Genomic DNA, 14363 nt, shown 5'->3' with positions numbered 1-14363 from the left:
CAAGATGGTGCACGCCACCCTAAGAACCGATCCCAGTGGGAGTCCATTTTCCTGAACGTGATACTGCCAATATGTCCTCCCTACTTGGACATGGAATAGACGGAGGGACAAAAAATTTGCAATAAATACCGGCAAGTTACCTCGGAATCTCCATTGATGCAGGACTGAAGGATACCATGTGCCATGTGGTGTCGTAGGCCTTCTCTAAGTCAAAGAAAACAGCTACCAAATGCTGTTTGCGGAGAAACGCATCCTGGATAGAGCTCTCCAGGCGTACCAAGAGGTCAGTGGTCGATCGAGCGGCTCGAAAACCACACTGGTACTCGGACAAGAGTCCTTGTTTCTCCAGACACCACACAAGTCGGCGATTTACCATCCTCTCAAATAGCTTACACAGGTAGTTTATAAGACAAATCGGTCTCTAACTTCCTGCATACTTAGGAGCTTTGTCAGGCTTGAGGAGAGGAATGACTATACTCTCTCGCCACATAGCCGGAAAATCACCCTCTATCCAGATTCGGTTGAACACACGAAGGAGATATAGTAGACTATCATCACTAAGGTGTTTCAACATCTGGTTATGGATGTTGTCTGGTCCAGGAGACGATTCTTGCAAAGCGCTAAGGCGCTGCGGAGTTCCCACTCCGTAAAGGGGACGTTCTAGTCCTCTGAAGCTTGAGTGGCAAAACTAAGGTGATGACGTTCTGCCTCCCGCTTCAGAGCGAGGCAATCACGACGGTAATTCCCGGAGCCAGATACATCCACAAAATGACTAGCTAGATGGTTAGCAATCGAGAGGGGTTCAGTGACGACACTGCCTGCAATGGAAATTCCCGGTACAGAAGATGATCTTTGAATACCCAAAATACGTCGAAGTTTAGTCCACACTTGAGATGATGGAGTATGTGACGTCACAGATGACACATATCTCTCCCACAAAGCTTTCTCACATTGGCGAATAAGAACTCGCGCCTTAGCACGGAGTTTCTTAAATGTTACCAAGTTGGCCACAGTAGGCTGTCTACGATAACGGGATGGACTCCTCAGCAGCAGCAAAAATAACTCGAGTGACGTAAGTTATTTCCTCGCCGATGCTCCGCCTGATACCGTCATTATAGACAGCTGGTGATACGTGTTTTGGCCAATCAGCATATTTAAGAATCCATCGAGGGGGAGCTTCGACGAATTTTTGTTTCAACAAAGTAAGGATGATGGGAAAATGGTCACTGTCATACAGATCATCGCGTGTATTCCTCCGGAACAGCGTTCGGCTGCATACACCTACGTCTATACGAGAATATATGCAGTAACGTACACTGAAGCGAGTTAGTTCCCTGTGTTCAAATACATAAATCCAGTTCCGTTACTAATGTTTCCAGCTCTCTTCCCCAGGGGCAAGGCATCTCAGAGCTCCATATGGGGTGATGGGCGTTAAAATCGCCCAATAAGAGGAAGGGAGGTGGAAGCTGATCTGTAAGATCAGTGACATCATTTATATCAAGAGGCTGGCCTGGTGGAAAATAAACATTACACACTGTTGCTACGACAGGCAGTGGAACGTGAACAGCTACTGCCTCCAGCGGGGTTCTTAATGGGACCTCTTCAGAACAGACAAAAATGCCAACGCCACCAGAAGCCCGGCGAGAATGTTGTTGTTCTGTCGAGTATAGTCTGAAATTCCTCAAGACCGTATGATGACCTGGTCTGAAGTTTGTCTCCTGAATACAGAATATACTCGCCGTGTACTCACTAATGAGCTGACGTAGCTCCGCAAGATGCCTGTCATAACAATTACAATTCCACTGTAACAGTGCCATAGTGTGGGTGTGGACTTCTGAGATTTAGGTTAAAAGCAGTGTAATGCTACCTAACCTACACTCACATCACCATCTGAAGGAGGAGATAAAGGCTCCATAAATGCCTTGAATTTCTTCGACGTAGTCCGGGGACGGGGTTTTTCCTACGTGGGGAGTGTGCAGGTTTTCCAGGAGGAAAACCCGCTGGCGCAGAATCAGACCCTCCGGGTGGAGGGCATAAGGACCCATTTGTAGGAGAAGTTGAAGAACGCCTGGTAAGGGCGCTCTTCTTCCCCGCCGTCGATTCTTGTTTAGACAGGCTGGGAGGTGATTTCCCAGTCCTGGTCGACGATGCCAACTCCGTTAGCATAGGCGTGGCTTTCATCGAACCTGTTAGCCGCAGCGATCTTCTGGGAAGGTGTTGCAATGAAAAATTACGAACCTGGGAGAGACTGTGCTATCATGCTGAAGTCTAATGTCTTGGCCGGGGCATTCAGAGAATTAAACTTACGCTTCCTGGCAAGAAAGACCATCCAGGGTCTTGATCTCCTGGATCTTCTTCAAACGCAGACAGGTCGGACAGGTCCGATCTCGAAGAGAATGAAGACCAGAGCAGTTAGTGCACTTGTACAGAGTTGTGCACTCCTCCAGGCCGTGAACTACTCTTCCATATGTACCACACACAGACTAATTCGAACGAGATACCATGTGTCCAAATTTCTGCCATTGATAGCACCGCATAGGAGGTGGGATGTACGGCCTCACATCGCAACGATAGGTTGTTACCTTGACTTTCTCTGGCAACACTGACAATTTGATGGAGACTATGAATTCGCTCATGGCAACGTCTTCACCGCTGACTTTGCGTGTGATACGCCGGACGTGGGTCACGCCACGGTGCTTCATGTCTTCCATCAATTCGTCAGTGTTCAGAACGAGATCACAGTGGAAAATAACTCCACGAACCAGATTCAAGGTTTTATGCTCTTCCACTTTGACGGGAATGTCGCCAAAGTGGTCGCACTTAAGCAACCAATATGCTTGGAGTGCAGTGCTCGTCTTTAGAAGCAAACCACCATCGTTCATTTTCCTAAGGTCCTCAAGTTCTCTGCATACACCTACAACGCATTGACTGAAAAGAATGGATTTAACCAGCTTGAAGTCGTGACCATCGGTTCTGGTAGCGACCAGGAACCTAGGGAAGCTGGAACCCGGACTAATACGCTGCGCTTGTTCCCAAGGGGTTGCCCCACTTAGGGAATCAAAAGTTAAAGACTTGGGTAGCGAACTACCTGAGGCGGCAGTGGTTTCGACGCCATGCCCGCAATCATCCTCCCCGAATGCCACCCACTCCGATCAGGGGTCTCTATAGCTGAACCAGGCAGCCAAGGCAATACCCGCATGGTCATAGCCGGTACTGCCCGGGGTCCGATGTTGGACGATGCCTAATACGGGAGGACTGAGGCAATGAGCACAAGGACTCCCTCCAGTCACCCGCAATAGTATGTACCCCATAGCATGTACAGAGCACTAAATATACGTAAAAGGAAATAAAAATAATTAATATGTCCTGGCATTCGGCTGTGCGGGGAACTTTGTTTTCAGGCGGATACTACTGCCCGGGTACATGACACTCCCACCCGCAGCTTCCTGGATAGTTACTGACACGGGCTTTCGAGCGTAGTCACACCTGTAGGAGGTCCATCTCCGAGCAGCACGCATATCAAAGATTTTGAAATGGACAACTGACCCTCGAAAAAAAATAAAAAAAAAAATAAAGAGGGGACCATGGCCACATGACCCTTTTAGTCACCTTCTACGACAGGCAGGGATTACCTGTGGTTGTATTCAGCCTCTCCCAACCACAGAAGGTCCAACACACTATACCAAACCGCAATCCATGTGAGGACATTTTCACCTTAAGAACAATAAGCGATTCCAGTGTAGACGTGATTATTGTAGGCCTGAATTCATTCTGTTTTTTCCTATTAACACTGACAACTCTTTCTGTGGGAGACTTAATGTCAGGTACACTTAATACTGCAATAATACAGGATTACATTTTTTAGTGAATAGGAGGGTGGAGTTATTCATTCACAATGAATTTCACGACGCTCACGGGTAGCAAGAGGAAGTGACGATGACGATCGAATAAGTATCATTGCCAACTCACAAAATTTGAAACGAAGAGAGTCGAGTACCAATACTCGAAAAGATTTAATTCTCCTTGTTTCCTTATTTTTTCCGTAGAAATTATATTTTCCTTATAATGTCGCTTTTCCGTAACAATTTACCTTTGGACTGTAAAGCCGTAATCGGCAGGGGAAATCGGTAATAATTACGGATAATCCGTAACTCTTGGCACCTCTGCTATATGTATGATGAGAACATACTTCAAGCGTCAGTAGAGAAATTACAACCTTCTTGCTATAAATTTACATGATAATAGCCTTTCCGTAATTTCATGGATGCGAAAAAATATAAACTAACCTCTGTAATCAATGACACACACTGCCATATCTTGAGGTGTATCCTATTCTTACTTAATTGCAGTATTTAGCATTAAAATTTAGTGAACATTTATTCAGCTTTTATGTTTAACGAGTTAACAACTGTTATCGGACACGTTATTTAGGCATTTATTATGAAAACAGGTTCTATTTCGTTTAATTTTCTTTACGGAACAGCAGTCGACGGGTATTACTAATCGACTCTGACATTGCATTTGAATGTCGACGAGAGAGCTCGCTAGTGGGCATAGCAAGAAAACGATACCAAAGATGATCAATCGCATGCAGTATAATGACTGGGTGCATAAATATCGGTAACGGAAAAAAATTGTGCGCGCATAATCGCTCGTAATAACGGATGCGTCAGTGATAGGGCTCTCGCTGTAACCGAAGGATAATACACAGTTTAATTTAGGAATTCTGAAGGGACAGACAAAAATTGTCGTTATACCGGGGTTCTCATTATATGCCATGCTCGCTATTGCAGACTTCTACTGTACTTTATCACTACGATAATGCAAGAGCACTCTCAACAGCCGACCATTCAAAAGCACATCCAACGATGGGCGTTTGTTAGGTTGTCCCCTGGGTCTCTTCCTGGCTACTTTCTAGATTGGCTCAATGCCAAACAGTTTTCATATGTTCAAGTTGAAACACAATCCAATCTATTCATGCTGACGACCATCACAGTACCATTCTTTCCATGACGCCTAGTCAATATTCTGCCTCTTTCATAGCTGGTCAATATTTGGTACCACAGAATGCAATGGACAATGGAGATATATCTTCAGTTTCTTATGGCGTAATAACTGTAATTTTTTATCACTTTATCCAGGGTGTTTTATCCTTGTGTTCTCATCTTCGTAAGTTGGCCATCAGTCATCATAGATATTTAAAATGAATCACTTATTGCAAGTCCTTGCCAACAATATGAAATCCTTCATGTTACACAAATGACATCCTATGCAGACATATAAAAACCTCAGATATGACAGGTATCACAAAGGTTATACACTCCTTGGTGCAACTAGCACTTACCCTTTCGAAATCATCCCTTTGAGGCATATAGCCAAGTAAAGCTGCCTCCTCAGGAGTAACATCCAATGGAGGCAACCTTGCAGTAAGTGTTGGAGACAAGGGACCACAATCAGGACTTGTCTGATCACTTAAATTTGGTCTTGAACTAGCTGCAGCCGGCCATGTTAACCGGCCAATATTTCCCTCTATGAATCGGGCAATGTACTCTTCTTTGGCTTCTGTAACAACAAAGACAAATTCATCAGCAACAGCAATGACAAATGGTTTGCAAAGTGAGAATAAATTACATCCACATTTCAACTTTTAATAGAATATGTGGCAGAATGATGATTAAAGTTGTATTTTTAAACAGGGATGAAATAAAGATGCAGAAAGCTGTCAAGACCAACACTCAAAATTCTCAGTTTCCCCGAGAGGTTGAGAAAATCCTTTCAACAGTGTGGCCTAAACACAAAACCTTGGCACAGACTTCCATAACTACATACAGGGTCTTTTTTATGGCCTGCTCCGTGTGTCAGGAGAACACGCACAGAAGGCAACAGCGCAGCCGGGTGACTCATTTGCTGAGAGATATATTGTTTCATGACCGGCTAAGAGGATCTAATGCAGTATGGTAGCAATAACCATTGCTTCACACACAGCAATAGTTCAGTTCATCTGCAGCATTGGTAGTGTGTTCAATGTGTTCGCTTTAAAATAGCATAGTTTCTGTAGGAATACTAATCATGTGTTTAACGAGTGATGTATACAGTAGAACAGCGTGTATTCACTGTGTTGTGCTACGCAAAGCATTCTTTTCATACAGAATGCCGCTTTCGATTCATTCGCAAATTTTCTGGAATTCTCCCTCCCCACAGGAGTACGGTACGTAGATTAGTAAAGAAGTTCCGTACCACCGGGTCCATACTTAACAAGAAATCACGCAAGAGACGAACTGTTTTAACAGAGGAAAAGCTTGAAGAAATAGGAGCTCTCTTGGAAAGAACTCCAACAAAATCCCTGTCGCATCTCGCCGTACAGGCTAATCTGTCATTATCTTCTGCCCACAAAGCAACAAAACTGTTAAAAGCAAAACTATACAAACCCACCCCTGCCCAATATTTAAGAGGACCTGACAGTTTCGCTAGGGTTCAGTATTGTAACCGGTTGCTTCAGTCAGTTCACGATGGGTATGTTGACCCAGAACTTTTATTTTATAGTGATGAAGCATGGCTACACTTAAGTGGCTATGTAAATAATCAAAATAATCACTACTGGTGTGCAGAAAATCCCCACTAGCTGCATATCCGTCTACTTCATGATGTAAAAATAGGAGTTTGGTGCGCAACAAGTGCTCGCAGAATTATAGGGCCTATATTTTTCCACGAAACAATAAATGCTGATCGATATATAGACCTCATTCTCAGACCATTCTTTCAAGAGCTGACGGAAGAAGAAAGGAGTAATGATTACTTTATGCAAGATAATGCGACGGCACACACTGCCGTCCATAGGGTAATACGGGAAGTTTTCAAAGATCGTGTGGTTAATTATCCCCCTAGATCTCGTGATTTAAATCCCTGTGATTATTACTTGTGGGAGATGCTGAAGGGAAAAGTATATGTGAACAATCCTCACACAAGAGAAGAACTCCCAGAGAACATTACACAAGATATTTCAAACATCACACGAGCTGAGATTCGTCGAGTGTCTGCAAAACTATTTATAAGGTGTCAGGCGTGTTTGACAACTGAGAAACAACATTTTGAGCATCAAATGTAATGCCAGGTTCGTTTTAGACTTTCACTAGAAATGGATTTCTATAAGTGTGAATTGCCGTGAGTAGTGGGGAGGAAAAGCGTGCATTATACCGGCTAGCGACCGAGTGTCATTGCGCCAGCCGTGCCATGCTCTGAATGGTGCTGCCAAGCATGCTAAAGAAAAGACCCTGTAGATCACCCACTCAAGTACTGGGCAGTGAGACCAAGTTCACCAACTGTCGCAATGGCAGAACATAACAGCTGAAAATGGTTCTTATGTAAAATTTATCTCTCAATGGTTTTTGACATTTCTTGATATGGAACAATAACTGTAACACAACTGTACACATACAATGCATTCCACGTAGCGTATCCGTCAATTAGAAGAAGGTTATATCAATGCCCGCACATGCCATTAGTTACCTGCAAGTTACCTCACGGCATATACAGGCGTAGGTGAATGTGATTTAACCTACTTCAAGAGCAAAATTTGGTTGCATTAGAGCATAGCATCATCAAACTTTTTCTTAGAAACATGATACGATGTCCAATCGGTCACAAAATTAAACCCACAGTGAAATTCAAAAAGGTTTTATTTGCAACATTTAGCTACACCATTCAACACATCTGCGCAAGGCTTCATCAGATTCTCACTGTGGTTTTAATTTCATGACCAACTGGACCTTGGAGAAAAAAAGAAAAAGAAAAAAAAAACACTCCATCTCTATTATAATACTGTCAATCAGGGAAGTGTGATAATGCAGTATAAAGTGAAGTTAGGGCAATATTTCATGGTTACTAGGTATGAAAATGGTCCCATCTTCATTTAGCAGTACAATGAGCAATCTTCATAATGGTGATGGAAAATTTTACAACGCTGGTATACCCCAAAATGTTAAAATTTTGATTCAACTCTCTATAACACACAAGAGAAATCATTTTTATCTTTCAACATATTCAACACTGTGCCTGAGCAGCTCCCTTATTTACTGTCATATACTCGTAGAGTACAGGAGCAGTGCTCGGGCTCAATTTTCTTAACTGCATCAATACATGCTGGAAATACGTCCATGACTCTTCTAGTAAAAATGAATGACAGCATTACATACAATTCTTTATACTACTGCTAGATGTGACCACTGATACTTGCCAGAGAGAATATCAACGCTGTTTTGAAGAGCAGCAAGCACTCGGTTTTCCCGCTCATTGCTACAATGGCATCGCGGTGTCCTGAGTCTCTGAGCAATAGAAACTCTGATAAACAGAACATAAGGCAAGATCTGCAAGAGTGTGCAAAGTATGCTAAGAAAAGTCATTAAAGAATACAGGAAAACAATCAAGAAAGAACATGCACGATATTGCAAAAGATGCAATGCGCCCGACTTGTCGTGTCGCTGACACGGCACCTCCCGCAGTCTGTACATGACTGAGCAAACGGTCCGATCTAGAATCGAACCGCGACCTCCTAGTACAAAGAGTAATGTAAAATAAAGAGTCACACAGTCAACCAGGCATAGTGAAATATTTAGGTACACACAGGATGTTTGTGACTCCCTTATCACAATGTGTACACAGTCAAAAGGGCAACAGAGCGAAGTTTAGAGAACGCACATATACAGGAAAATATTCAGCTCTTCAAGCGTCTAGAATAATTGAGAGATTATAAATTCATCAGGGAAGGGATGCTACCGACCAATAAGAAAATGACAAATCAGAATCACGAGAAGTGCGAAATCGAAAGGGCACGGTAGTTTCGAGAACACACAAAGGTAACTTAAGGAGGTACCAAAAGATCAGGAAGTCAGTTGGTAGCGAGAGCAGAGTTGGGAACAGAAATCGGGAGGAGAGTCGGCATCAGTCGGGAGCAGAAAGTGAGGGAAGTCCAGCAGGACAGTAAACCGGTCAGGCCGCGAGACGGTAAGCAAGTAAGAGCTCGGAGTCAGAACCTAACAGTCAAAGCGTCAGTGATTACCAGTCACTGTTAACAAGTATTCTTAAGCAGTTTGCCGCAAAATCATCTACACTTGGATGATGGAGTTGAGGGTCGGAACAACACTTGGGTTAGTTGAAGCCGCGGGTATGAAAGGAAAGCCCTTCAGGTAGCAACAGGCAACCAGGGAACAGTACAAGTATTTGGGCAAGGATCTGATCCGCATTATCTTGTAACTGCAACATAAAGACACTTATTTAAGGGACGTGACTGTAAGGGACATTGGCTGTTCCTTTTAAAGACAAGTGAACATCTCTGGAGGAGCCCACCAAATAGTCACTAATCTTTACGGAAGTCGTTCAAGGGAAATCTCACATCAGAGGAGTGGAGTATTCATGTGATAGACTCGAGCAGGGACAAAGACTTTATGGATATCAGAGCGGACAGATGGGAAGAGGTAACCACGGAAGAAGAAGATCCAATACATCTACTGAGTACAACACCAGGGGAATCGTACAGACATTAGCAATTAAGAGGTAATAGAACTGCATTCTCTTGGGTAAATGTGAGTGAAGTAAGTGAAACTAGTGAGTGTTAAAGAGACCGAGTGATCACATAACCTGAAGAAAGAAGACATCATGGAAGCTATCGTTCCTTTCAGAAGATAAGTATTCACAAGTAATAATTGAGTAAAGATAAGGAACCAAAGACTGCTTAATCAGATCAAATGTGTGTAAAGTAGGAAGTTCCCTAGCAGCATGACGAATCTTACCATTTGTATAAAGTTGTATATGTGTAAATTTGTACACACACAGTGTTCTCATTAATATTTCAATATAGTTGATTCGGCATTAAGCCACCCTTAACTGGTGTTATCACTGTAGTTGCATTAGAACAATTTCCAGTCCCTAGCCTGTCAGTTCGTAGGATATGACAGGTGGACTTTAAATAAATGGTGTCAGGTATGTGTGGGTAATGCACTAATTAATGAATTCAAGGAAACTTCATTATTGTAACTGTGATTGTTGGAGTGTTCCAGAGTATTAGGCTGCAAATTGATTCTTTAAATTAACTGTATTTGTTTGAGTAGCGGAGTCCTGTACCCCACAAGGAGAGGAAGAGTACTTGTACTCGCACTGAGAGGCAGCCAGTATACGCGCAGCAAGCAAGCTCAGTTCCGAAAACTACGGTCATCAATAGGGTGAGTTGAAACCATTTTATAATGGAAGGGTCTTCTCATTCGAGCAGTCCTGCCCCCAGTCATGTAAATGAGCATGAGGAAGTGTTAATGCATGCTGAGCAATATATGTCAGTGACTGAGGTAATACGTATTATAAATACAGAATTTGATGGGTCACAACTGACTAGGTTAAGAGAATTTTGTGAAAAGGTAGAAACAGCATTAGAAATAGAGAGACTAGACAAACGGGAGATGTTTTACAAAATTAATTTTAACAAAGATTACCAAAGAGGCTCGAAGCAAATTGTTAGTCAGATTAGATGTACGAACTTGGGCAGAAATCAAGGCGGCATTAGAATAGTACTACTGTGAAAAGCGAATGGTACATTTTTATGCGTGTCAATTATTCGCGGCCAGACAGTAACCAGGGGAAACTATATCGCAGTGGGCACACAGAATAGACAAAATCGGGACCAACTTACGTGACAAGCGATTCAAGACGAGCTTCAAATGGCAGGGGAAAACCAAGCACAATTTATTCGGCGATTAATCAAGGCTTGTTTCGTACAAGGGTTACATGACAAAAGAATACAAAAGTTAATAAAGAGTAGAAATGCACAAACACTAGAACAAGCAATAGACATAGCTAAGGAGGAAGAAACTGCGATAATTTTACATAGGGCTAAGCAGCAAATAAGATCGAAAGGATCCAAGAGTGGGTATAGGCCACCTGAGGGAAATCGAAACCCAACTGCAACCACCAAGCCATCAGGACATGGCCTTACAAGAGAGTGGTATGTTTTAACTGTAATCGCGAAGGACACGTAGCCTGCGATGTAGGGCTACAAAACCCAAGAAAAAGAGCCCACAAATATGTAAATATTGTAAGAAACCGGGTCACACTTCAGAGAAGTGCAGGGCAAAGTGAACAACAGAGGGTGCCAGTAACGCGCAAGAAATAAAAGTCTGCGAAATAATCAGATGTTATAACTGTAATAAAATGGGGCACAAACAATCCAAATGCTGGGAAGAGTATCGACAGCTTGATGCACAAAAGTGCTTTATATGTGGACGAAAGGGCCATCGACAGCGTACCTGTTGGTTTCGTGACAAGAGGGAAAAGACTCCTGGAAACCGACCCACACAGAGCCGACCGCAGGTTATAAGGAAGCCACCAGCTCGAACAGTACATAACTCCCAGTGGAGAGAAAGGAATTCATCTTCTAAAGTTTTAAGCGGGCCCGGGACCGTAACTCTGGGCAAGTGTACGTATCCCGCAAAATGTCCAGCCCGCGAAATATAAGTAACATATGCGAAGACAGAAATCACGACAAGGGTTGCATGAAGACCTGTACGGAATCTTGTAGAGGACAAGGCCGCGTAGAACATGATCGCTTAGGGTGATATGTTACAAGTTTATTTCAACTCAGTCGTGTCTTCACGCAGAGAACCGGTTTGAACAGGTAGGGTGGACAGTGTATTGATTTTTCAATCGACCAGCCAGCTGAAGTCATTTGACCTACCTGGAATTTCTCAAGGCCGCCCCAATTGATAGCGCGTGGCAAATGTTCTCGATACAGTACTCTCTCGAACAATGAGAACCCATCAGGTGAAGGTATGATGTCCAATTACGACGCAATATAAGGACACACCTCCCAGTATAAACGCATAAATACCTGTGCTTCAGTATTAAACGCCCCTTCCTATTGCAACGTTCTTCGAGTGCAACAGATTTTCAAGGTCAAGTTAGTATCATTCTACGATAATTTCAACGTGATCATGTGTGTGGTCACATTCTAAAACTTTTTTTTTTGGCAGTTTCAGCTCTCATCAAGACAAGAAAGAAGAGGACCTTTACATACTCAATTATCTTCGCCAGGATGTCTCACCCATCTTCTGAAAGAGCGATCTACGAGAATCTGGAAATGGACTTCGCTGTCAACATGCAGCATTAAAATTTAGGCACTGTCTGACATGGGGGAGATAACGACTGGATGCAGATTGCCATGTAAGCAGATCACCATGTGAGCAGTTTCATTCATTGACGGCGAGATCCAATTCTATCAGAAATTTAAAGTACCCTTTTATAATAATTTTCCTGTTCATCTTTGTAGAAACAGTACTAGCTTTTTCATTGGTGGTAGTATTTCTATTAGTTTAGTTTTTTTGACAATATTTTCATTCTTCTTTCCTATGGGTAATGGTAGTGTTGTTACATTGTGAACGAATGATTTGTTGGACTCTATTAGCATAGTTAGTCACTGAGTGTCTTCTGATATTGTTTTAAATGTCCCTCCAAATGATTAGAATGCTATTATATATCATAGACCTCTCCAATAAAAGATAATTTTACGTGAAATTAATTTCAAATGTGTGAACTTTTGTGTGGGGCAAAATTACGTCACATTTGACATGTTGAATTTCAGAGTATATTTCACTTTACGCATTTCATTGGATTAATACAAGGTAGTGTCATCTGATTCAATGTCAAATTCAGATTTTTGGTTAAGTTAATAGTCAGCACTAATGATAATAATAAAACTGAAGGTCAGGTTAAACTGAAATTTAATGGTCATGAGTGGTAAATGTTATTTGCTATTATTGTGTTATGTTTGATGTGTGCTCTATCAGTGGATTATGAGCCTGGAATACGGCAGATCGCGAGGGATTAATTGTATAATTTTATTTGGGAAGTATGTGTCTAGAGAACCATATCTTCTGTGAATTTTGGAGCACGTGTTAAATAATGTGGATGAGACTTAGGAGTAATAATAATTTATTGTGACTCATGAGCCACAAGTCCGATGATATTAATGTTTAACCAATATTCACGTGCGTATTATTAGTTGACCAATTCTTTTGAACATTGAATAACTGATTTTCTCGATGATCAATGTTGTGATAACTATGTTATTTTCATTACAAGTGATTGCCCAGATTTAATCACATTTCTATGAGTGTCGTGTGTTACTATTTATCCGATACAGTCATCTGAATATTCCATGGATAGGAGAATAAAAATACAAAACTTAATATTCAAATTCCACAATCTGATTGTAAAATATGTAAATAATAATCGAGTATCATTTGTGTAATTGTGGAATGAGTGCAGTAGTTAGAAATATTTTTCTGTGATTTATTGAAATGTAGTTCTGACGTGTTCATCATGTTGGGCCCAGGTTATTCCAGCGTTGTTTGTGATGACTTATTTTGAGATGATTAACACCTTTAGTAAATTTGATTTGAATTTTATGTAAAGTTAATGCTAAGGTACCAGCCAAAAATGAATAAGTGCATGTTATTTCAAAATCATATGAGCAAAGTACCAAAAATTGTAAAAATTATAAAATTCATTTTCAAGGCGTCCAGTAATATGAATTCATTAATGTTATATATTATTCAAAGCAGTTTTGTAGGATTTTCATGGAAATACTAATTCTTGTGAATGAAAATAATTTTGGTAAGGTCTTGAATGGACATGATTCGGTAAAATTATGTAATGGAAATATTTTCAAGAGTATAGTCCAGCTGAATTCACACCAGGACAAAATAATATTAATGGAATTTATCCACAATGAGAAAGATAATGATGTAATATTTATGATAATATTTGCAAGGTTTAATGACGCCATTATTAATTAATATTCTTAATTAAATTTTAAATTTTTTTTGTGTAAAATTAGACACTATCGCGATAGCCTAGGATAGTTTATGAAACCTGGAATAATTTTTCTAATTTGCTGATACTTCAACCAGTATTAGGAGGAGGTTCTCCCACAATAATTTTCATTTTTATTCAAGCGAGATGTGGGCTAATGGTTATTTATTTTATATTACAGTAAAATGCAAGCTTCGGTATGGTTGGAGAATGAAGGTGTAGTGTATCAGACAAAATTTGGAGAAGAATCTGAGTCAAAATCATCAAGATTAATTAGTTAAATTTTGTTATTTTAGTGTTATATGAAGTGCTACTTGTAATAAATGTCAAACCTGTTGTTTTAAATGGTTTTTTTTTTTTCAACTGACATCAGTCCTTAAGTCTTACCTGCCCTTATAAAATAAGCAAAGCCTGAGAGCGAACGGTCCACGTCTGGGACTCTCGCTCTCCGGCTGAGCCAACCGGGAATAAAGGGGGCAATATAAACAAACCAATCTCACTAATACAACCCT

General features: G+C 41.3%; 1 protein-coding gene across 8 annotated transcripts in view; it reads right to left on the bottom strand.

Annotated features, from left to right (window-relative positions):
• Ada2b (Transcriptional adapter 2B) overlaps window positions 1–14363 on the bottom strand; it is a 153178-nt gene that overhangs the window by 84032 nt on the left and 54783 nt on the right. For all 8 annotated transcript variants that reach the window (XR_010858488.2, XR_010858487.2, XR_010858489.2 and 5 more), the window contains one exon: window positions 5345–5562. Coding sequence is in view for 4 of the 8 variants with exons in the window: in XM_067135259.2 (XP_066991360.1) it covers window positions 5345–5562 (218 nt within the window). In the remaining 4 variants the exon portion in view is untranslated. The remainder of the gene's footprint in view (window positions 1–5344; window positions 5563–14363) is intronic.

This window comes from Anabrus simplex, chromosome 1 (assembly GCF_040414725.1).
Source record: "Anabrus simplex isolate iqAnaSimp1 chromosome 1, ASM4041472v1, whole genome shotgun sequence".
NCBI lineage: Eukaryota > Metazoa > Arthropoda > Insecta > Orthoptera > Tettigoniidae > Anabrus > Anabrus simplex.
This window is presented reverse-complemented; position numbering and strand designations above follow the sequence as displayed.